At 35.4% G+C, this 19,116-nt stretch overlaps 2 protein-coding genes across 3 annotated transcripts in view; both read left to right on the forward strand.

Annotated features, from left to right (window-relative positions):
- Nucleotides 1-190: 190 nt before the first annotated feature.
- On the forward strand, nt 191-14,307 carry LOC115444876 (translocation protein SEC63 homolog). Its single transcript, XM_030170842.2, has 12 exons — nt 191-438; nt 704-1,035; nt 1,207-1,377; nt 1,741-1,947; nt 2,388-2,616; nt 3,306-3,599; nt 4,540-4,663; nt 5,753-6,000; nt 6,318-6,517; nt 6,717-6,882; nt 13,924-14,045; nt 14,150-14,307. The coding sequence occupies exons 1-12, from the start codon at nt 315-317 to the stop codon at nt 14,198-14,200; spliced, it is 2,268 nt and encodes a 755-aa protein (XP_030026702.1). The 5' UTR covers nt 191-314; the 3' UTR covers nt 14,201-14,307.
- A 711-nt stretch (nt 14,308-15,018) lies between these two features.
- The window catches only part of LOC115444875 (PDZ and LIM domain protein Zasp), a 56,813-nt gene continuing 52,715 nt past the window's right edge, over nt 15,019-19,116 (forward strand). Inside the window, exon 1 of one of the 2 annotated variants that reach the window (XM_030170835.2) lies at nt 15,019-15,223. The gene's annotated coding sequence lies outside the window, so the exon portion shown is untranslated. Of the gene's footprint in view, nt 15,224-16,822; nt 17,055-19,116 lie in introns of those variants that run through there. The other variant, XM_030170836.2, reaches the window with a different exon arrangement.

Here is a 19,116-nt window from a genome sequence, read left to right on the forward strand (position 1 = left end):
TTGCTTTTTTGCTCAATCGTAGACATTTTTTTTTATTAAAACTTATTAGCACTGCGTGCGATAGTGTAGGTAAGTAGACTACAAAAGTGAATAATAACAATATAATCAAAGAAATATCGGACTTGTAGCAGAGAAGTATAATCGATTAATCGAATCTTTAGAACATCGATATAACGTGTACATCTCTAATTCCTATCCGAAATTGACACGTCTCCCTCCTTACGTACGTACCTACCTACCTACTTTATCGTGCTTCATGCTTGTGTAGCGTGTCGGTAATGATTTTTCCAATTCAAATGTATTAAAAATTTAACATGGGTGGACAAAAATTTGAATATGATGAAAGTGGATCAACTTTCTTTTACTTTGTTCTATCTTTCCTGGCTCTCATATTAGTTCCTGCCACGTTTTATTATTGGCCCAGGAAAAAGAAAGAAGGTAAGAAATTAATAACTTTATACACTTAGATTTGTATACACAAGTTTTTAGTGATTTATACTGAGATAATAATAGATATTGATTTTAACTTGGTTTAAACGGTGAGCATTGTAGTGTAACTTCGTACTTAGCCGATATACCGTTATAATAATATGACGAGCCACCATATGACGACATACTTGCAGTGTCGGCAAACGATATTCCTGTAACATTGATCTAATTAATAGCGTTTATCATCAGGGTTATTCTGAAATTTTTTTTACAGATCCCACAAAGTTAGCCGAAAGATGTCAATGTCCAAATTGCGTAAATAAACAAATTATCATAGAACAATCACAACCTTACAAGAGTGTTAAGAATTTTTTTACTAAATTGGCAATCATATCAGGATGGGTTTTACTTGGGTTCTTGGCTTACAAGGTGTCACAATTTGATTATGAAATGTCCAACTTTGATCCCTATGAGATTTTGGGACTGCCTCCTGGGTCTACACAAGCAGAAATCAAGAAATCATACCGTAAACAATCTCTTATACTCCACCCTGACAAGGAAACTGGTGATGAAAAGGCATTCATGAAGCTAACTAAGGCTTATCAAGTAGGTTTAATGATTTTATACAATTCTATACAAATATATTTTTTTAAATTTATTTATCATATCCTAATGTCAGGTTGTGCTCCCTATGAAATTCTAATATCTTAATTAACCACATTAGACATAGAATCATGTTACATGTGAGTATGTTATACCTAATAATTCTTATTTTAGGCACTAACGGATGATGAGGCAAGGCGTAATTGGGAGAAATATGGCAATCCAGATGGTCCAGGAGCTATGAGTTTTGGAATAGCACTGCCTAGTTGGATAGTTGAAAAAGAAAATAGTGTTTGGGTTCTGGGACTCTATGCTCTTGTGTTTATGGTGGCTTTACCAACAGCTGTAAGTAATATTTTTATTTTAAATTTATATTTTTTTATAAATTTTGTCTGAATAATAATCTCTTATAACTGATAAGTTCAAAATAAAACACAATGAATACCTTGATGAATTCAAATCTTGATTGTTAACATAACAATAGTCTTTTAATATGAGTAATGTTTTCTCACTAAAATCAAATTAGATTTTAGTGTATGAGTGATAAAACATCAAAGATATATTAATCCATTAAAGATTTTATTGTAAGACATATGGCCATATGCACTTAGGCCTAACCTCTTTCAGTAATAGAGGATGTCCGTGCCTGACAATAGTACTGTGTATAATACAGGTCTGATATTATTATTTATTTTCTATACTTTACAGGTTGGTACATGGTGGTACCGTTCAATCAGATTCTCTGGGGAACAAGTTTTGTTAGATACAACACAAATGTATTTCTACTTCTGTCACAAGACACCATCAATGCCACTGAAAAGAGCCCTTATGATCCTTGCTGCATCTTGTGAATTTGATAAGAGACATAATTCCGAAATCATAGAAAGAGTAACTGATAATGAAGAAGTTCCTATGGTGAGTACATAAGTAAGTACATCTATAAGCTAATGATATTAAAAAAGGATGTGTATTAGAAAATTGAAAAAGAAATGTTTCTACCCAAACAACATTAAGATGTCTGCTAAATGTCCTCTTAACAATGATTTTCCAAAACTCAAATATCACCATTACAATGCAAAATATGAAGATGCAAAACTATTCCGATTGGGATGCTTTCATACATGATTGTTAAATATGAATTCTTTTTTGATCTGTAAATGTAGGAAAAGCTAAAGGAATGTGTCTGCATGCAAATGCAACACTTTTTACATTTAATTCTAAGGCTTTGTGTTGTATTATTTAGTGTTTTGAATATCAGTAATTCTTAAGGAAACCATGATATATCATTTTGTACTTGTCAATCAATATGAGATTCTTATTTTGCAAAATAATAATTATTTAATTATTATTTTCAGTTATTACGTGAACTGCCAAACTTGGGTGAAAAGAATAAGGAACAGCCGCTGTGTCGTCCATACAGCATCAAGGCTCGTGCGTTGCTGCACGCTCACTTGTCCCGCATGCGCCTGCCTGTTGATACGCTCGAGTGCGACCGGCGCTACATAGTATCGCGCTGTCCTGATCTCATTGTGGAAATGGTTAACTGCGTCAACCAACTTATCGCCCTCGCTTATGCAAGAAGAAGTGAGTTCCTTATAAAGCAAAATAGTTTAATGAGTTGTATATTATTGGTATGTTCAAAATAGAATATGTGTCATACAGGGTCCGCATATTTTCTTAGTCTTAGTACTTGGTGTTGTTTGTGATTATTACTGGAGATTTATAGTTATTTTTTAATAAGAAGTTTGACTGACGATGCAAATTGTTTAAGATAACCAAACCAATGTCTATTTCAAACGAAATTTACGCTAGTCCATTTTTAGAAAAACCGTCAGATGAAAGATAGGCAAATATGCTATCCACCAAATGACTATATTATGTGAGTGTTAAACTGTAGAGTCTGAAAATACATAAACAATTTCTTTATCAGTGTTTTTCAGTTCAGTTTGGTTTTACCAATCACTTATAATTACTTTATCTTTGTCTTTTCCTATAATTTACAAAATATAATTTATTTTATTATACATTGGCCTGATATTCCTAATACATGCATTATAAATGTAAATATGTTTTATAGTTATATATTTAGTTTATAGTTATTCAAATGTGTATTCTGTGATAAACAAATCATGCCTTTAAGAAGTAAGGCAATACGAATTGTTTTATGCCTTACATTGGATAGTATACCATATGATGGAAATTTACACATCATTGTAAGAATATATTGCAGTACATTTATGGATAGACTATTGTATTGTATGTTATAATTTCAGTACCCCGCTTACCAACAATAGAAACTATTGAGAACTGCATGAAGTTGTCTCCCATGATAGTGCAAGGGCTTTGGGAGTTCAAATCGCCTCTTCTTCAGCTGCCATACATCACAGAGGACCATCTCAAATACTTTACTAACCGCAAGAAACATATTAAATCATTGTTACAACTTGCACAACTCCCCGGCGAAGAGAGGCGACAAGTTTTGAGGTTTCTAAACGATAAACAGTATGATGATGTCATGAAGGTTCTAGGAAATATGCCCTACATTCATTTCCAAGTTAATACAGAAGGTATGCATAGTATATTTTTAAGATATTAAGTCTATATAACTAGTATATATGACCACTCTTGCCAGGGCAGTATCTGCAAAGGATTTTGTTAAAGAATCATTCATTACAGACTTGTGTATCGTAATATTATGATCAGTATAATTGCTCAATAAATTAATGTTCATTGTGAACACTTACCATACGGTAATCTAAATGCCCACTGGTTTTCTTACTGGTATAAAATAACTAGGTTAGATGCTTGTGTTGAATATTTTATGTGTTCTACTTTGAGCCGACGCTTAGTAACATGTGTAGCATATAAATAAATTTTAAAGAGCCACCATTTTATGTTATGTTTAAATATTGCATTGCTTAAAATAAAAAAAATAATTCTATCCTGTGCCTGCCAGAACAGTTCTTTTATTAAGTCAAAATAATGAATTATAATATTATATTCTTGATACAAAAAACTTTATCTGAATGTACTATTTTAACTAGATATAATACACTTTTCCACAGGTACATCACTTATGATAATATATTTTGACTTTATGTTACTAAATGAATCCACACACTTTTTTTTTCGAAAATACACTTTACAATAAGTTACTCAAACCATACGTGTAAAATAATGAAGTGCAAATTTGGAACAAAATAAATATCAATAAAAAGTAATTCTAATTTGACGCGCCCTATTTCCATCATTACTTTAAGAGACTTGTCACAGCGACAATATCACACTTTTAGTCAGAAATGCGATCACATACATACCATATTTGCATTAAACTAAAAAAAAAAACTGGGATTTGCCAATATATTCGTGATTCATGGTTGATTTTTTGCACAATATTAGGAAAGGTAAAGAAGTATAATATGTAGATGCATTTATTAATGCAATACTAAAATGACCCTTTGTAATATGTATGTACTATGTAGTGAAGTTCATTTATTGTTCATTTAGTGATTGACGACGAGAACTCAACCGTGGTGACTGCTGGCGCTATTGTGACTGTAACGGTATTCTTACGGCGAACCAATATGAAAGAGCTGTTTGGAGACACAACTATTAAAGAGAAAAATATCAAGTTAGTACGAAATATTATCAAATATTTCATTTTAATTAAGTGTGATATTTTGGTGCCTGCCTATGTGGCGTAGTTGTATTACATACGACTGCAGTGCTGAGGTCTCGGGTTCGATCCCTGGGTCGGGCAATGAAAGATTAGATCTTACTACTCGGTATCAGCCCGGAGTCTAGGAAATTGTGCCCAATATGGCGATAGGATTGCCTCTTATCACATCACGGGACGGAATACGCACGGCGAAAAGGGGGTGTACTAGTTGAACGTTTGTTTGCCCTTTTTGAGATTAAAGGTGTGTGGTGTATGATATTATGGCATAGTTAACATGAGAATTGATTTGGTTCATATGTATAATTGCCATTTTTTTTATATCACACCCCATATGAGACGTTCCACAAGCTATCATTTTAGATTTTCTGATCTCAAATCCGTGAACGCTGGTGTCTCGCAAGTCTGTGTCCTATCGCCTACGCTGATTCTTCTGCTTGCAAATCATATCTCTGGGGAAATCGTCGACGAGTGCCGACTCAAACTTGTGTCCAAATTTGAAACCTTACTGTCCAGTCTTGGATTGGAATCGACACAATTTTGTCCAATTCAACCCCGAGAAGACACAAGTTTGTGCATTCACCGCAAAAAAAATCGCAGTTTTTCGTTTCACCTCAATTCCAAAGCACTCTTCTAACTACCACTCCCAGTATTGGACTTCTTGGAGTCGACATATCGAGCGACGTACAGTTCCGCGGTCACATACAGGGTAATGCCAAATTGGTCTAAAAGAAGCTTGTTGAGCTCAACAGATCAAGGCGGTTGGAATATTGTTCCCATCATTGGGCAGGGAGGGGCAGCCCAGGACCAGCTTCTCCCTTCGACTGCTTTCAACGTCGGGCAGCTCGTATCGTCTATGACCATGTTCTCTTCAATCGGCTTGATCTTTTGGTTCTGGTATTACAGATGTGTATAGGCGGCTGTAATCACTTACCATCAGGTGAAACGTATGTTCGATTACCCCTATAACATAAAAAACATAGGTTTTCTGTGTATTTTATGCCATAGACAAATATTAAAATAATTATTTTACTATTCACTCAGAGAGGACGAAGAAGGCGGTGGTGAAAATGGCGAAAAAATAGAAAATGACAAAAACGATAAGAACGACAAAAAGGAAACGTTTAAAAGGCCTGTGTGGATGAAACAAGCGAAACGACACGCTCCCGCTAAAAAAACAAAGAAGACAGTCGCGAGCAAACAACAAACCAAGGCCGCGCCGCCGTCCGCCACGCCGCCGCCGCCCGCCAACGACAAAAAACCCAAGGAACCAAAGAAAAAGGACGACGACGGTACCTTTCATTAGAGTTCTTAATGATACATTGGAATTTATAGATCTGAGCCGACTCTTTATCATTTACCTAAAGCAAAAATACTCTAAAAATGTTAGACGGATTCAGTTGTTTTTTAAGTTCACAATAAGAAAATTTTACCATGATATTAGTTACTAAATTATTGCCAACACATCGCCTCTTTCTAGTAAGAAGTTCTGAGTTAAATTTCCTTGTTAGGCGTCCTAAATATGAGTATCTGTCTTGTCATAAACAGACATAAGGCTCGGCTCGGGGAACTTTATTTTGAGAAAATATAAATTAATTAATGCATTCAGGCTCGGAATCAGAAATGGGCAGTTCAGACGAGATGGCGTCGAACAGCTCCGGGTCAGAGGACGAGTCGCGCGACAAGTCGTCGGCGGCGGACGACGACGACGACCAGTGGGACAAATTCCAGAAACGGATACAGAAGCGCGAACGGCTCGAGGGACGTTCTAAGAGCTCGCACCCCGTACACTGTCCATACTTCCCACAGGTATTATTTTTCAATTGTGAACTATATTAATGCAGATTATATTAACGTTATGAATTTTTAATAGCTTTTTGTACAGAAACGTACGTATGTATCAAGTCTCTGTTAATGTTGTTCGGAGTAGCGCGAATCAAGATTGCTATTGAAATGAAATTGGCTATATAGATAAAGTACCGGTGTGCGTATTGTGTAATGTGTGCAGGAGAAGCAGGAGTACTGGTGGTGCTACATCTGCGACCGTAAGTCGCACACGCTGCTGACGGCGCCGGCGCACGTGACGGCGCTGGTGGCGGCGCACGAGCTGCAGCTGCGGTTCACGGCGCCGCGCTGGCCCGGCCTCTACACGCTCGCCTGCTGTCTGCGATCTGGTACCCAAACCTTAGCACTGTTCATTATTACACTTACTGCGACGCCCCGTATTGATACTTCTACAGATTGTATAAATGCGCGCCATTGGCGATCCTGGCTTATAGGAGTTCAGTGAAATGTGTGAGGGCGGGATGGTCTCTACACTTCTATAGATTTTAACGTTTTGAAAACTTTATGTTTAATAAATTATAACTACTCTCGTCAGTCCTTATAGCCGGTCTGAAAGTAGTTATTTATCTCAGCTCTAAACGCCTCCCTTTATTCTTTAGTCGTTGATAGCAGTAACCCGTTATGTGACCATGACTATGAAATAAAATGTGCCGATACCTACGTCTAATCCACGGTACGTGGTTCTGTGAATGCTAGGGTAGAAACCTACTCAAGGACAGAAGTTATCTTTTAGGATGAGTTCTTATTGATAAGTACTTTTTACTATTTTTAATTCCAAGGGCGCGTTAATGGGGGCCATTTCTTTCATTACCACTACTTTAAAAACAAAACGCCTCATGTCTTCGTACAGAAACCAATAAAGATGATAATGATGATAATAACATGGGCGTGATCAAAAACCACTGAAGCGCTTACCACTGAATAAATAAATAAATTATTTACTTTATATATTATGAAATAAACCCAGAAAAAAAGCATAATAAAATAAATAGTAGATTTGATTATAATTAAATTCAACGTGCACATAAATTGATTGACCTTGCTTGGTTTAATGATAATTATGAGCTACTATTTCAAAATAACTTCTTAGGGCTAGAAAAAGAACAAACAAATCCAATCGAACAACTTTAGGATAGTGAAACTACTGCAATCCGGGACAAGCCAATGAACAGTTATATAATCGACTTTTAACAGACCTAAAAACACGGGATTGTGTCTATGTTCGCTATATTATATAAATATTTTTTTTCATTAGAATAACTAACAAAAATATTACGTTGCATTGTTGCAAAAAAAGTGAATTTAAGTGGCTAAGCGGAAAAATAACAGACAATTTAACAATTTTGCTCAAATGAATAATCCTATTGATAGGGCTAGTTAACTTTAGTCACAGAAAATATGTGTCAATGTAGTACCCAAGTTTATCAAAAACAGAAAAACCCAATGACTGTCTAAGCCGGAGATTTAATCAGAGATCTCAGCGTGATAGTCGTACCGCGTACACAATACATACATACATATTTTGTGAATAATATAACAATATAAGAGAAATTGAAAATGTATTTAAAATGATTTTGTTATAATATGTTGGTACTAATAAATTGTATGCCGATTTTCAGTAACCTAAAAATGTAAAAGATATTATGTTCTTTCTTATGAATATTTTTTACGTTTTCATCCATATTTTTAGTATTTTCATGCATATTTCGAGCTTTTTAAGTTGCTTATAATTCAGTCTCTACTGATAACAAAAACTTTTTCTTTATTTCAGCTCATATTAAGCAAAATTCATAATCAATTTAGAAAATAATAATTATTGGTTGTAGCATCCATAAAACAACAAAAACATAATAAAGGTGTTCACCATATTTTGTTTTAAAACATAAAACTGATTAAACATGCCTACTCTCTCTGTGACGAAACATAGGAAATTGCATATTTGTCATGACATACAATTTGCACGTTCGTCACGTATAAAACATGTTTATAAATGTGCTCTCTTGGTTACTAAGTATGTGCCATATAATTGCAAATCTGTTCATGCCGCTTCTCTACTTAATTTCCATTATGTCGCGTAAGGAAATTAATAATAATTGTTTGACACCACAAATTAATTACTTAAATCCTAAAATATCACACCTATCTTAGTTTTCATCTTATATTTCCTCAGATGTTAGGGCCCATGCAATAGGCGGCGAGCCTATAGCCGTTTACCATTGGAATTGTACCTAGTAAATAGTACAAATTATAACATTATTAAAATACACGAATGATTAATAGTCTTATGAATAGTTGAACACAGGATGCTATGAATGCTTCGGCTTGTACGGCGAATTATTTGATAACTTAAAGGTCCAATGCACGTTATTCATAGAGGCTCAGGCCCAAAAAAGGACACTGGAAAAAACGCTGTATTTTTTGTTTACGTATTTTAATACTAAAACATTTAAAGTAATATAAAAAATATAATTAAAAGTCCGTTAGACCAATTTAATAAAAAAAAAACTTTAATAAACTCACTAAAAATAATGAGAAAGCCATAGCCATTTTACTATAATTCATAATATACTAGTCGACTCGGCAGACGATGTCCTGTCAATTATGAATTTGCAGCGCGCATTCTTTCAATCGACGAAATTAACTTTTCTTAAATTTTCTAATGTTCCGTTCAACTTCCTTAATTTTTTCTTTTATAAGAACCTTCTCCTGACATCAATTATCACAACATAAAAAGAATTTGCGAAATTGATCCATCCGTTCACGCGTGATGCGAACACCAAGAGAAATAGATATTCATTTTTATATATTATATAGATGTGAAAAAAATACTTAGACCTCATTAAATAAGTAAGTGCTTACAATAATAAGCATAAAAAAAAATAAAAGAAACTTAAAAATCTTAGGAACAGCCTCTATTTCAACTTGTAATTAACATCTACCGCCGGATTATATACTTTTTAACGATATGCACTGCGACGGCCGGCTCAGTAGGTGATACACAATATCATATTATTTAAATTATTGTAATCTACCTTGTACACAACAATTATAAAAAAATATCACTGTCAATGATAATGATAATGATGCACGGAAAAACTCACTGAGTTTATGATTGCATTAGTTAGAAGAATATGCTGTGTAAGTTTTTAACAAATATGTAAATAAATAAATGTAATACATTTACGAAATATATTTTGAGGTTAACACACTTAGTTTGAATTTCCGCCATTTTGAAAGTCACACAATAATTTCAATTTCTCAATAAATACATAAAATAACAACTAACTCTGACAGACTTTTAATAATGGATCAAAATGACTAAATTTATAACTATAATTATGAGCAATTCCGTTGAATTGTTTAAAGATTTCCACCAACTGGGCTTGTAACGGGCATCGCTCTAGTTTGTTTCTATATCCCTTCAGGGCCGTAGGTAGGAGGGGGGGGGGGGGGCATTGTGGGGCAATGCCCTACCTTAAAATACTAATGCCCTACCTTAATAATCAACTAAATTTTACTTCACTAAATCAAAATATATGGAGCAGCAGGTTTAATATTTCACATTTAGAAGTTGGTCCCATAGTAAGAGTTGTTCGTGTTGATAGGTGGAATAACCCAGTTTCGAGATTTAAGGGAATTTTGTTACAATCAGTATATTACTCTAACAATTACGTAAGTATTAACCGGATTCATTCACGGTCAGAAGTCGAGAAAGTCAAAAATCGATGGACCAGATCAGGTCTAGTAACATTTTTACTTCCGCCCTAACTGCAACCACAGTTGCCCTACCTTAAATTTAATTCTAGCTTCGGCCCTGTATCCCTTTTCCTCTTATAAGGTGTACAAAGCATCCACTATTCTGGTCGCATATGTTTATGGGCTTCGGTAAACACTCACTATCGTGTAAACCATCCACGCACTTGCGTGCCTTCCTATTGCCTTAAAAATGTTAACTGATACCAAATTTATATCACTCAATGCGTACTATTAAGGACAATGGCAAAAAAAGCTTTCAAGGAAATAATGCATTATATTCAACGTTTTTACCTAATTTGTTTCCTCCCATTTACTAAAGTACTCATGTAGATTTTATACTCTTATTTTTGTTTAATATTCAGCAACGCTGTATAATTAATACTAGCTTTTGCCCGCGGCTCCGCCCGCGTTTTAAAGTTTTTCAGGCTAAAGTTTTCCGTTATAAATGTAGTAGTTTCCCGGGAGCCTATGTTCTTCCCAGGATCTCCAAACTGTCTAAATACCAAATTTCATCTTAATACGTTGGGTAGTTTTGAGTTTAACACGTTCAGACAGACAGATGCAGCGGGGGACTTTGTTTTATAATATATTTTTTAGAACTTTTAAAGTGGAACAATCCCGTCATACATCATTGTTGCATAACTTTAACCGTTTACGCAGCGCAGGCAACGGAAGCTCTCAAAACTTATAAGTTTCCCCGTTTTTGCAACATGTTTCATTACTGCTCGGCTCCTATTGGTCATAGCGTGATGATATATAGCCTATAGCACTCCAGGAACAAAGGGCTATCCAACACACAAAGATTTTTTCAGTTAAAGCCGGTAGTTCCTGAGATTAGCCATTACTGCTCCGCTGCTATTGGTCATAGCGTGATGATATATAGCTTATAGCGGTCCACAAATAAAGGACTATCCAACACAAAACGAATTTTTCATATGAAACCGGTAGTTCCTGAGATTAGCCATTACTGCTCCGCTCCTATTGGTCATAGCGTGATGATATATGACTTTGAGCACTCCACAAACAAAGGACTATTCAACCCAAAAAAATTTTTCAGTTCGAATCGGTAGTTCCTGAGATTAGCCATTACTGCTCCGCTCCTATTGAATATAGCGTGATGATATATAGCCTATAGCACTCCACGAACAAAGGGCTATCCAACGCAAAAAGAATTTTTCAGTTTGGACCGGTAGTTCCTGAGATTAGCCATTACTGCTCCGCTCCTATTGGGTATAGCGTGATGATATATAGCCTATATCACTCCACGAACAAAGAGCTATCCAACGCAAAGATATTTTTTCAGTTTGGACCGGTAGTTCCTGAGATTAGCCATTATTGCTCCGCTCCTATTGGGTATAGCGTGATGATATATAGCCTATAGCACTCCACGAACAAAGCGCTATCCAACGCAAAAAGAATTTTTCAGTTTGGACCGGTAGTTCCTGAGATTAGCCATTACTGCTCCGCTCCTATTGGGTATAGCGTGATGATATATAGCCTATAGCACTCCACGAACAAAGAGCTATCCAACGCAAAAAGAATTTTTCTGTTTGAACCGGTAGTTCCTGAGATTAGCCATTACTGCTCCGCTCCTATTGGGTATAGCGTGATGATATATAGCCTATAGCACTCCACGAACAAAGGGCTATCCAACGCAAAAAGGATTTTTTCAGTTTGGACCGGTATTTCCTGAGATTAGCCATTACTGCTCCGCTCCTATTGGGTATAGCGTGATGATATATAGCCTATAGCACTCCACGAACAAAGGGCTATCCAACGCATATAGAATTTTTCGGTTTGGACCGGTAGTTCCTGAGATTAGCGCGTTCAAACAAACAAACAAACTCTTCAGCTTTATATAATAGTATAGATTTTAATATCACACATCGCGGAATTAATTAAGCAATCCTAAAATAACCGCCTTAAAAAAAAAGTGCATGTAAACTTAAGAACATTTAATTCGAAAAAAGAAAACAGTGCTCGTGGTTTTAATAAAAGTAAAATATTTTTTTAGATTTCGATGGTTTTTAAAGTAGGTATTATTAAGATACAATTAATGTATCTAAGCAAGACAGTAATAATAAAATAGGTACGGGAAAATTATATCAAAATATAGTGAAACAAGCGGCGATAGCCTAGTTGGGTGTGGAACGGTGTGCCAAGACGAATGCCCGCAGGTTCAAATCCCAAGGGCACACACCTCTGACTTTTCTAAAAAATCATGTGTGTATTCTTTGTGAATTTATCGTTCGCTTTAACGGTGAAGGAAAACATCGTGAGGAAACCTGCACATCCGAGAAGTTCTCTGTAGGAATTTCGAAGGTGTGTGAAGTCTACCAATCCGCACTAGGCCAGCGTGGTGGACTAAGGCCTTAATCCCTCTCAGTAGTAGAGGAGGCCCGTGCTCAGCAGTGGGCAAGTATATAATACAGGGCTGATATTATTATTATAGTGAAACATTTTTTTATAACTGATCTTCATAATATTTTTTTTTATTCGTCTCTTCTTTGGGAAGTGATTAAACTCCAGCGCAGTGCATATGCATTTTGAATCCATGGTCAGGTATTTTCCTTATCAGCTTGCTTGTGATTAGATCCTACAGAATGAAATGACTTCAAACTAGCGGCTGGTCCTAATACTAAGAAAACTAAACTAAGTCCTTCCCAGAGCCCGATGAATACACATTAATGTTCTGAATATCTTATTTTTGAGCTTTTCTTTCCGTAATAAATGTTCCATTTTTCACTTTTGGTGGGATAAATCAATAAGGCTATTGCCTTTAATATCCCGCATTTGATCTATACGCGTGCCTAATTTCATCCAAATTCATTCGGCGCACAGAACTCACAATTATATATTACTAGCTTTTGCCCGCAGCTCCGCCCGCGTGAGATAGTTTTTCCGAGATAAAGTTTTCAGTTATAAAAGTTACGCTATATATTTTCCCGGGATAGAAACTTTAACCGTTTACTCGGCGCACGCAACGGAAAACTGTTATATACCCTTTAGCCTTCCCGTTAAATGATCTTTCCAACACTGAAATAATTTTTCATTTCGAACCTATAATTCAAACAAACAAATACTTCAGCTTTATAATTATAATAGTATAGACTCCGGGACAAAAATCCCGCTATATTTTTTCCCGGGACACAAAGTAGCCTATGTCCTTGCCGTCTCTATCACCATACCAAATTTTATTGAAATCCCTTAGGTAGTTTTTGAAGTGGCTGAGGTGTTTGTTTTATAATATTATATTTTTTAGAATATTTTAACAGGAGCAATTCCGTAAAACATGGTTGGTACATAAATTTCACCGTTTACGCAGCGCACACAATGGAAGTTCTAAAAAGTAATAAATTTTCCCCGTTTTTGCAACATTTTTCTTTACTTCTCCGCTCCTATTCGTCATAGCGTGATGATATAATAGCCTATAATAGCCTTCCACGAACAAAGGGCTATCTAACACTAAAATATTTTTTCAGTTCGAATCAGTAGTTCACGAGATTAGCGCGTTTAAACAAACAAACAAGCAAACTCTTCAGCTTTATACATTAGTAGAAAATAGGATAAAACGCATTATAGCTATACAAATATTAACGTTAAAATATTTTCAGATTCTTATATTGGTATGGATCAGCAACAAGACATGAAACTGGACGTGAAGGAAGCGGCCGCCGTCCCTTCTGAACATCCGCAATGGGATCTTAGTGATTCTGATACTGATAATAATGATCAGGTAGTTACTTGAAATTCACATACATTCCATGTCGAGTGCTATGTAGGTTAATGTAATAATATCTTAAAACTGAAAATATACTCACACAACATTTCGTTTAACAGGGTGGCAACGAAAGTGAATTCACAACAGACGACGAGGTAGAAGTAGACTAACAGAAGAAAACTAAGTTATTTTTATAGAGTTTATTATCAAGGTGCATGTGGAGTCTGTCGTGCAGTCAGAGAGCGAGCGAGAATATATTATTTTATATTCTAACAAATATGTTTTTTATTGTTCATTACCTCTGTCATAAATAATTTATGTGCGTACATCGATATATACATACTACATTTGGTGTTCCGAGCATTCACTGTGTGTGTTCAACTGAATTGAACTGCAATCCGTACAAATGCTTTAGTATGGTTTCAATATTGACAGCTTGTGGTTGTGTACGGAGTGGCGCTCATAAAAATATAAGAATTCGATTCTAAGTGTAAACATGCATGTGAATAAAAAATATTAGTCAATTAAGTAAAATTATTTGTTGTTCGAGTGAATAAATAGGTTATAACAGTGACGTTTTGGTTGCCATCATAGTTCAGATTTCGAATAAACAGTTTGTATGGACATTCGCGTATACGTCAATGTATGCGTACAAAGAAAAAGGGATATTATTGTCTGTGTAATCATGTATTGAAATTACTATAAAATGAGTGAAAGAGGCCTACGTCTGGGGTGTCGTACCGGGTGCTCTATATGCGGTCATACAAAGGGATGACCACTCGTGAGGGTATCGTCCTCGGAAGCTGCGCGGGCGCGTGCTGCGGCAGCGCGGCGCGGCGCGGCGGTGCGATGCGGTGGAGGCGGAGTGGTGAGCCGCGGAGAGTTGCGGGCGAAGGTGCGGCGGCGCGGTGTTGCGGGGACGGCGCGCGGACTCGCGGCGGCGGTGCGGCGCGCGGTGTTAGGGAGGGCGGTCTGGGCCTGCCGGAGTGACGCGGTCGCACTCGCGCGCCTCTGCTCGCCATAGCTCCACGATCGAACGACCGACGCCCTACACGGTATCGTATTACCGCTCTATAAATATCTCGCGAGCGCGATCGCCAATTTGGAAACGGTTGCACGCCGTGTTTTGACCCGGTGATTGACAGTGTCGACTGAAGAGAACTCCCTGGACCGCCGCGTATCCGGTTGCCAACGTGAGTATCCTTGCGAATCGCTCCCGGGCCCGATTGCCCTTCGTGATGTTACCGCATCGCGGTTTTAAAATAAACAGCTGTTCTCGGAATCTATGGCGCTGGTAACGTGCTAATTTGAGACTGAACTGCCGCGAGCGCTTGTGGGAAATTCGAGATGAACGGCCTGTCCATGGTGTCGTCTGAGAGGTCAATGATGATATGGCACTGACAAAGCGCTCTTGCTCGTAACAATTTAAATCTTTGCCAATAATTATAATTTATGAACTCGTATAAAGCTCATCGCTTATTCCAAGCTAAAATATAATTGCCGTACCTAGCTTACAACGTATTTTACATTACGAGTGACGTAAAAAAGTAGTTTAATCGTTTGTAGCATTTTAACCGAAATTAAGCTGGAATTTGGAATGTGTTATGTAAAGAATAACGTGAAAAATAATAATTATAATTCGTAATATGTATAAGGATAAAGAAATTACACAGGCCAATCAAATTATGTACGAACTCTACCTAAACTAGAGTTGGAACTTCGTCAATTTTATGAGCGCCAAGTATTGGCCGACTGTCGTGCATGCACAGTGAGTCACATTGTTGTTTGCAATATAGTCAATAAAAACTGACTATCATGAAAGAGGAGCTATTGGAAATACTGCTAAATGTTGTTGAGCATTGTTTAATAAATGAGAAATAAGTAGCCACTAGGACTTCAGAGTATAATAATTGTGCATCTACCTAAATCTAGCCTTGAATGTAGTTTTACCGTATTTTTAAGCGCTGTACGTTAGATATGTTAATATATTTTTTCTGGTAGGGATTTTTCTTCTAGTCATTTTAAAATTAAGTAGATTTTATTTAATGTGGATTTTACAATTCCATTATGAATCTTAATTTTTTTACCGAAATTGATGAAGTATATCTATAACAAGTTCACGTATATGCACAGAAAAATGGGATGCTCGTGTAGATGTAGACTTGGAAGGATGTCTATTAGGAATAGGACTAGGATAATATTTTTTCATTTATATAAACAGTAACCTACGAGTAGGTATGGAACTGGTAGCGATTTATATAGAACGTTGTTTTTAAGCCATCGCTTCAGTTCTAAACAGGTCGATGGAATTGATTTTAGACTAAAAATAAACATCCTACGATAGACAGTTAAAATATTGCTATCAAAATGTCAGAATTTACAAAATGTAAGATGTACGACTAGGTATGTTTATGCACGTGTTTCGTTTTGGTTTTGAATATCACTTTGTTACCGTTAAGCGTAGGCAGGCGATATAAGAGTTTTCTCAGGTGCAATATAGACACGTGCCTACGTCACTAAAAAAACTGGTTTAGACGTTTAAACTTTAAACTTTCCTTACTTTCTACGCTGTGTGTTATTGACTTAAGTGACACGATTGTTATAAAGTGTAGTCAGATATATTCAGGCAATCGGAACATGAAATATTTGCAGAGTACATAATACCCATTATATTCAATCATTTACTTAGAATATGTATGGTTTGTGGTAACGTTTGGTCATATACACACATCGGCTGCGGGCAGCCGTGCGATGAATCGAACAGCGGACTGATAGCGGGCCGGTTAGACGAGTCGCGCAGCTAAAGAGTGCAACGGCCCAAAAGGGAATTTTAAAACGTTCATACTTGCAAGTTACTTATTTAGTTCTGTAGTAGAAAAGCTGATCCTGATTCCTATTTGAAAAATTTTTGCAGGAAAAGTTTAAGACTTTAATCAGATGAAATGTGAACAATTTCTCAAAACTACCACTATAAGGATACCACCTAGATACCTACTCAGTGAAAATCTCGATTCAAACAAATAGGTAGGTACGTATTACATATTATTAACGATTGAATTGTTTTCTAGGACATGTCAATTATTCAAAAGTACTTTTAGGTAAAAAAATATATTTATACTTAGATAATAATTACTTATTATATAAAATTTAAAAACCATATGTAGGTACCTACGAAAATAGGAGGGTAGTTATTAATTGTTTACTAAGTTCATTTTTCTTACTGAGTTCGGTATAATTAAGTACTTAAGGTTATAGCTTAAGGTCAATTTTTCATACATTTAGTTTCACCTTTAATCTGGGTAACTAAACAAGTATTGACAAGTAAAGAATTTAAATTCACGTCTAGTTAGTGATTTCGTCGTATTAAATTTTAAAGGCCGAAATATCCATGCATATTAATTATTTTTACGTTTTTCTTTCAACTGCGAGAACTAATCACTAACTAGACGTGAATTTAAATTCTTTACTTGTCAATACTTGTTTAGTTACCCAGATTAAAGGTGAAACAAAATGTATGAAAAATGGACCTTAAGCTATAACCTTAAGTGTTTTTTTTTTATTAAAATTTACGTAGCAACAGTCGAACTTCGCGTCAACACATTATTCATCAGTTAACAAAGAACTAAGTATAAGGAAAAGTATTTATAATTCCATTAGAACGAGCAAAGGTGGAAATTGCATGACAAATCGTTTCAATATTTCGGTATAAATCATTATCCAAACAGCATATAAGTATATTAATATTCATAACTAAAATAATATTTCTTTAAAATAAAATAAAATCGAATGTTTACTTTGTATACCTTTAGTTTTTTTTGTCACACGTTTAACATCAATTAGTTACTGTATTGTATATTGTATAATCAATTATGTACTTAATGACATTTTAATGTGGATTGATAAAGTTATAAAATAATGTACTTAGCAGTAAAATGTACTATACATACCTATTAGCACCTATATCTTATACAGGCAGGAATAAAACAACAGAGTCATTTTCCTCTACACCAATTAAATCATCGGCTAAAACGGTAAGTATTATTTGTTTTATAACACAGTTTATTGTAAGTTATGTGTCAAAGCATTTACGTATTTAACCTAAGCACCCAGCTGCAGCATATATTTTTCCTGTCGATACAATTTCAAACAAGCTATTTACTATGTCATTAATGTACTATACATAATTCACGATAATTAGATATAAGAACCATATTAAAGAATGTAAGAGAAGATACAGTTACAAAAATGTGATTTAATTATATAATATTGTTTATTACCTAGTACCTACCTACTTACTGTGTACGAACAAAAATATTCGCTTTTGGCTTTGGCTATGTTTACGAGATGCAATATTTTTATACTTATATGCAATGACGTTTTACAAACATCTTAAGGCGGATCCGTTCATGGCTCCGCCGCAATTTTTTCGCTAGATGGCATTGAAGTCACAAAAAGTCACATTTTTTATAATTACGTCCAAAATACTTTGTTTCTAGAAAATTTTTTGCTATATGCTAGAGGTATATACTATGCTACAATTTATCTATATATTTATTTTGCTTCATCATAACGAATATCTGAGAATAGTACCGTTTAAGTTAGCTGAAGCAAAAGATCGGTATTTCGTGTACATATACGCACGCACACATATCGAAAGTAATTTTTATATAGGACCACTAGATGGTACTAATGCAGAAAACATATTTCAAGGTCTCGAAAAATTGAACGTAATCTCTCGTATCGCATCTTTGTTGGTGCATATTTATAATGGATGACGAAAAATTGGGAATAAATAAATTAAAATACTGTATTTTATAGCTTGGCAAAAAGTGTAGAAATGGAACTAATCCTTTATTTTACCTGGCAACATTATCACATTTTTGACGTTTGTGAAGTTTTATAAATAGTGTCGGTGCTGTCTTTTTATTAAAATTTTGCAATAAGAACAAGAAGATACTATTCGCGATACAAAATGAATAAGCCCCGAATAATAAGGTTCGCGAGAGAAATTATATATAATACTTTTACCGACCATGTCTAGCTGAACAAGAAGCAAAAACAATTCTATCGGATCTGGTAAGTGGAA

Source organism: Manduca sexta, chromosome 26, assembly GCF_014839805.1.
Source record: "Manduca sexta isolate Smith_Timp_Sample1 chromosome 26, JHU_Msex_v1.0, whole genome shotgun sequence".
NCBI classification, from domain to species: domain Eukaryota; kingdom Metazoa; phylum Arthropoda; class Insecta; order Lepidoptera; family Sphingidae; genus Manduca; species Manduca sexta.

What these genes read in the sequence shown, in the direction of transcription:
- LOC115444876 (XM_030170842.2), top strand. Translation starts at nt 315, where the DNA reads ATGGGTGGACAAAAATTTGAATATGATGAAAGTGGATCAACTTTCTTT. An exon ending in TTTCCAAGTTAATACAGAAG is followed by an intron (nt 3,600 to 4,539) that starts GTATGCATAGTA and finishes TTGTTCATTTAG; the next exon opens with TGATTGACGACGAGAACTCA. An exon ending in ATACTGATAATAATGATCAG is followed by an intron (nt 14,046 to 14,149) that starts GTAGTTACTTGA and finishes TTCGTTTAACAG; the next exon opens with GGTGGCAACGAAAGTGAATT.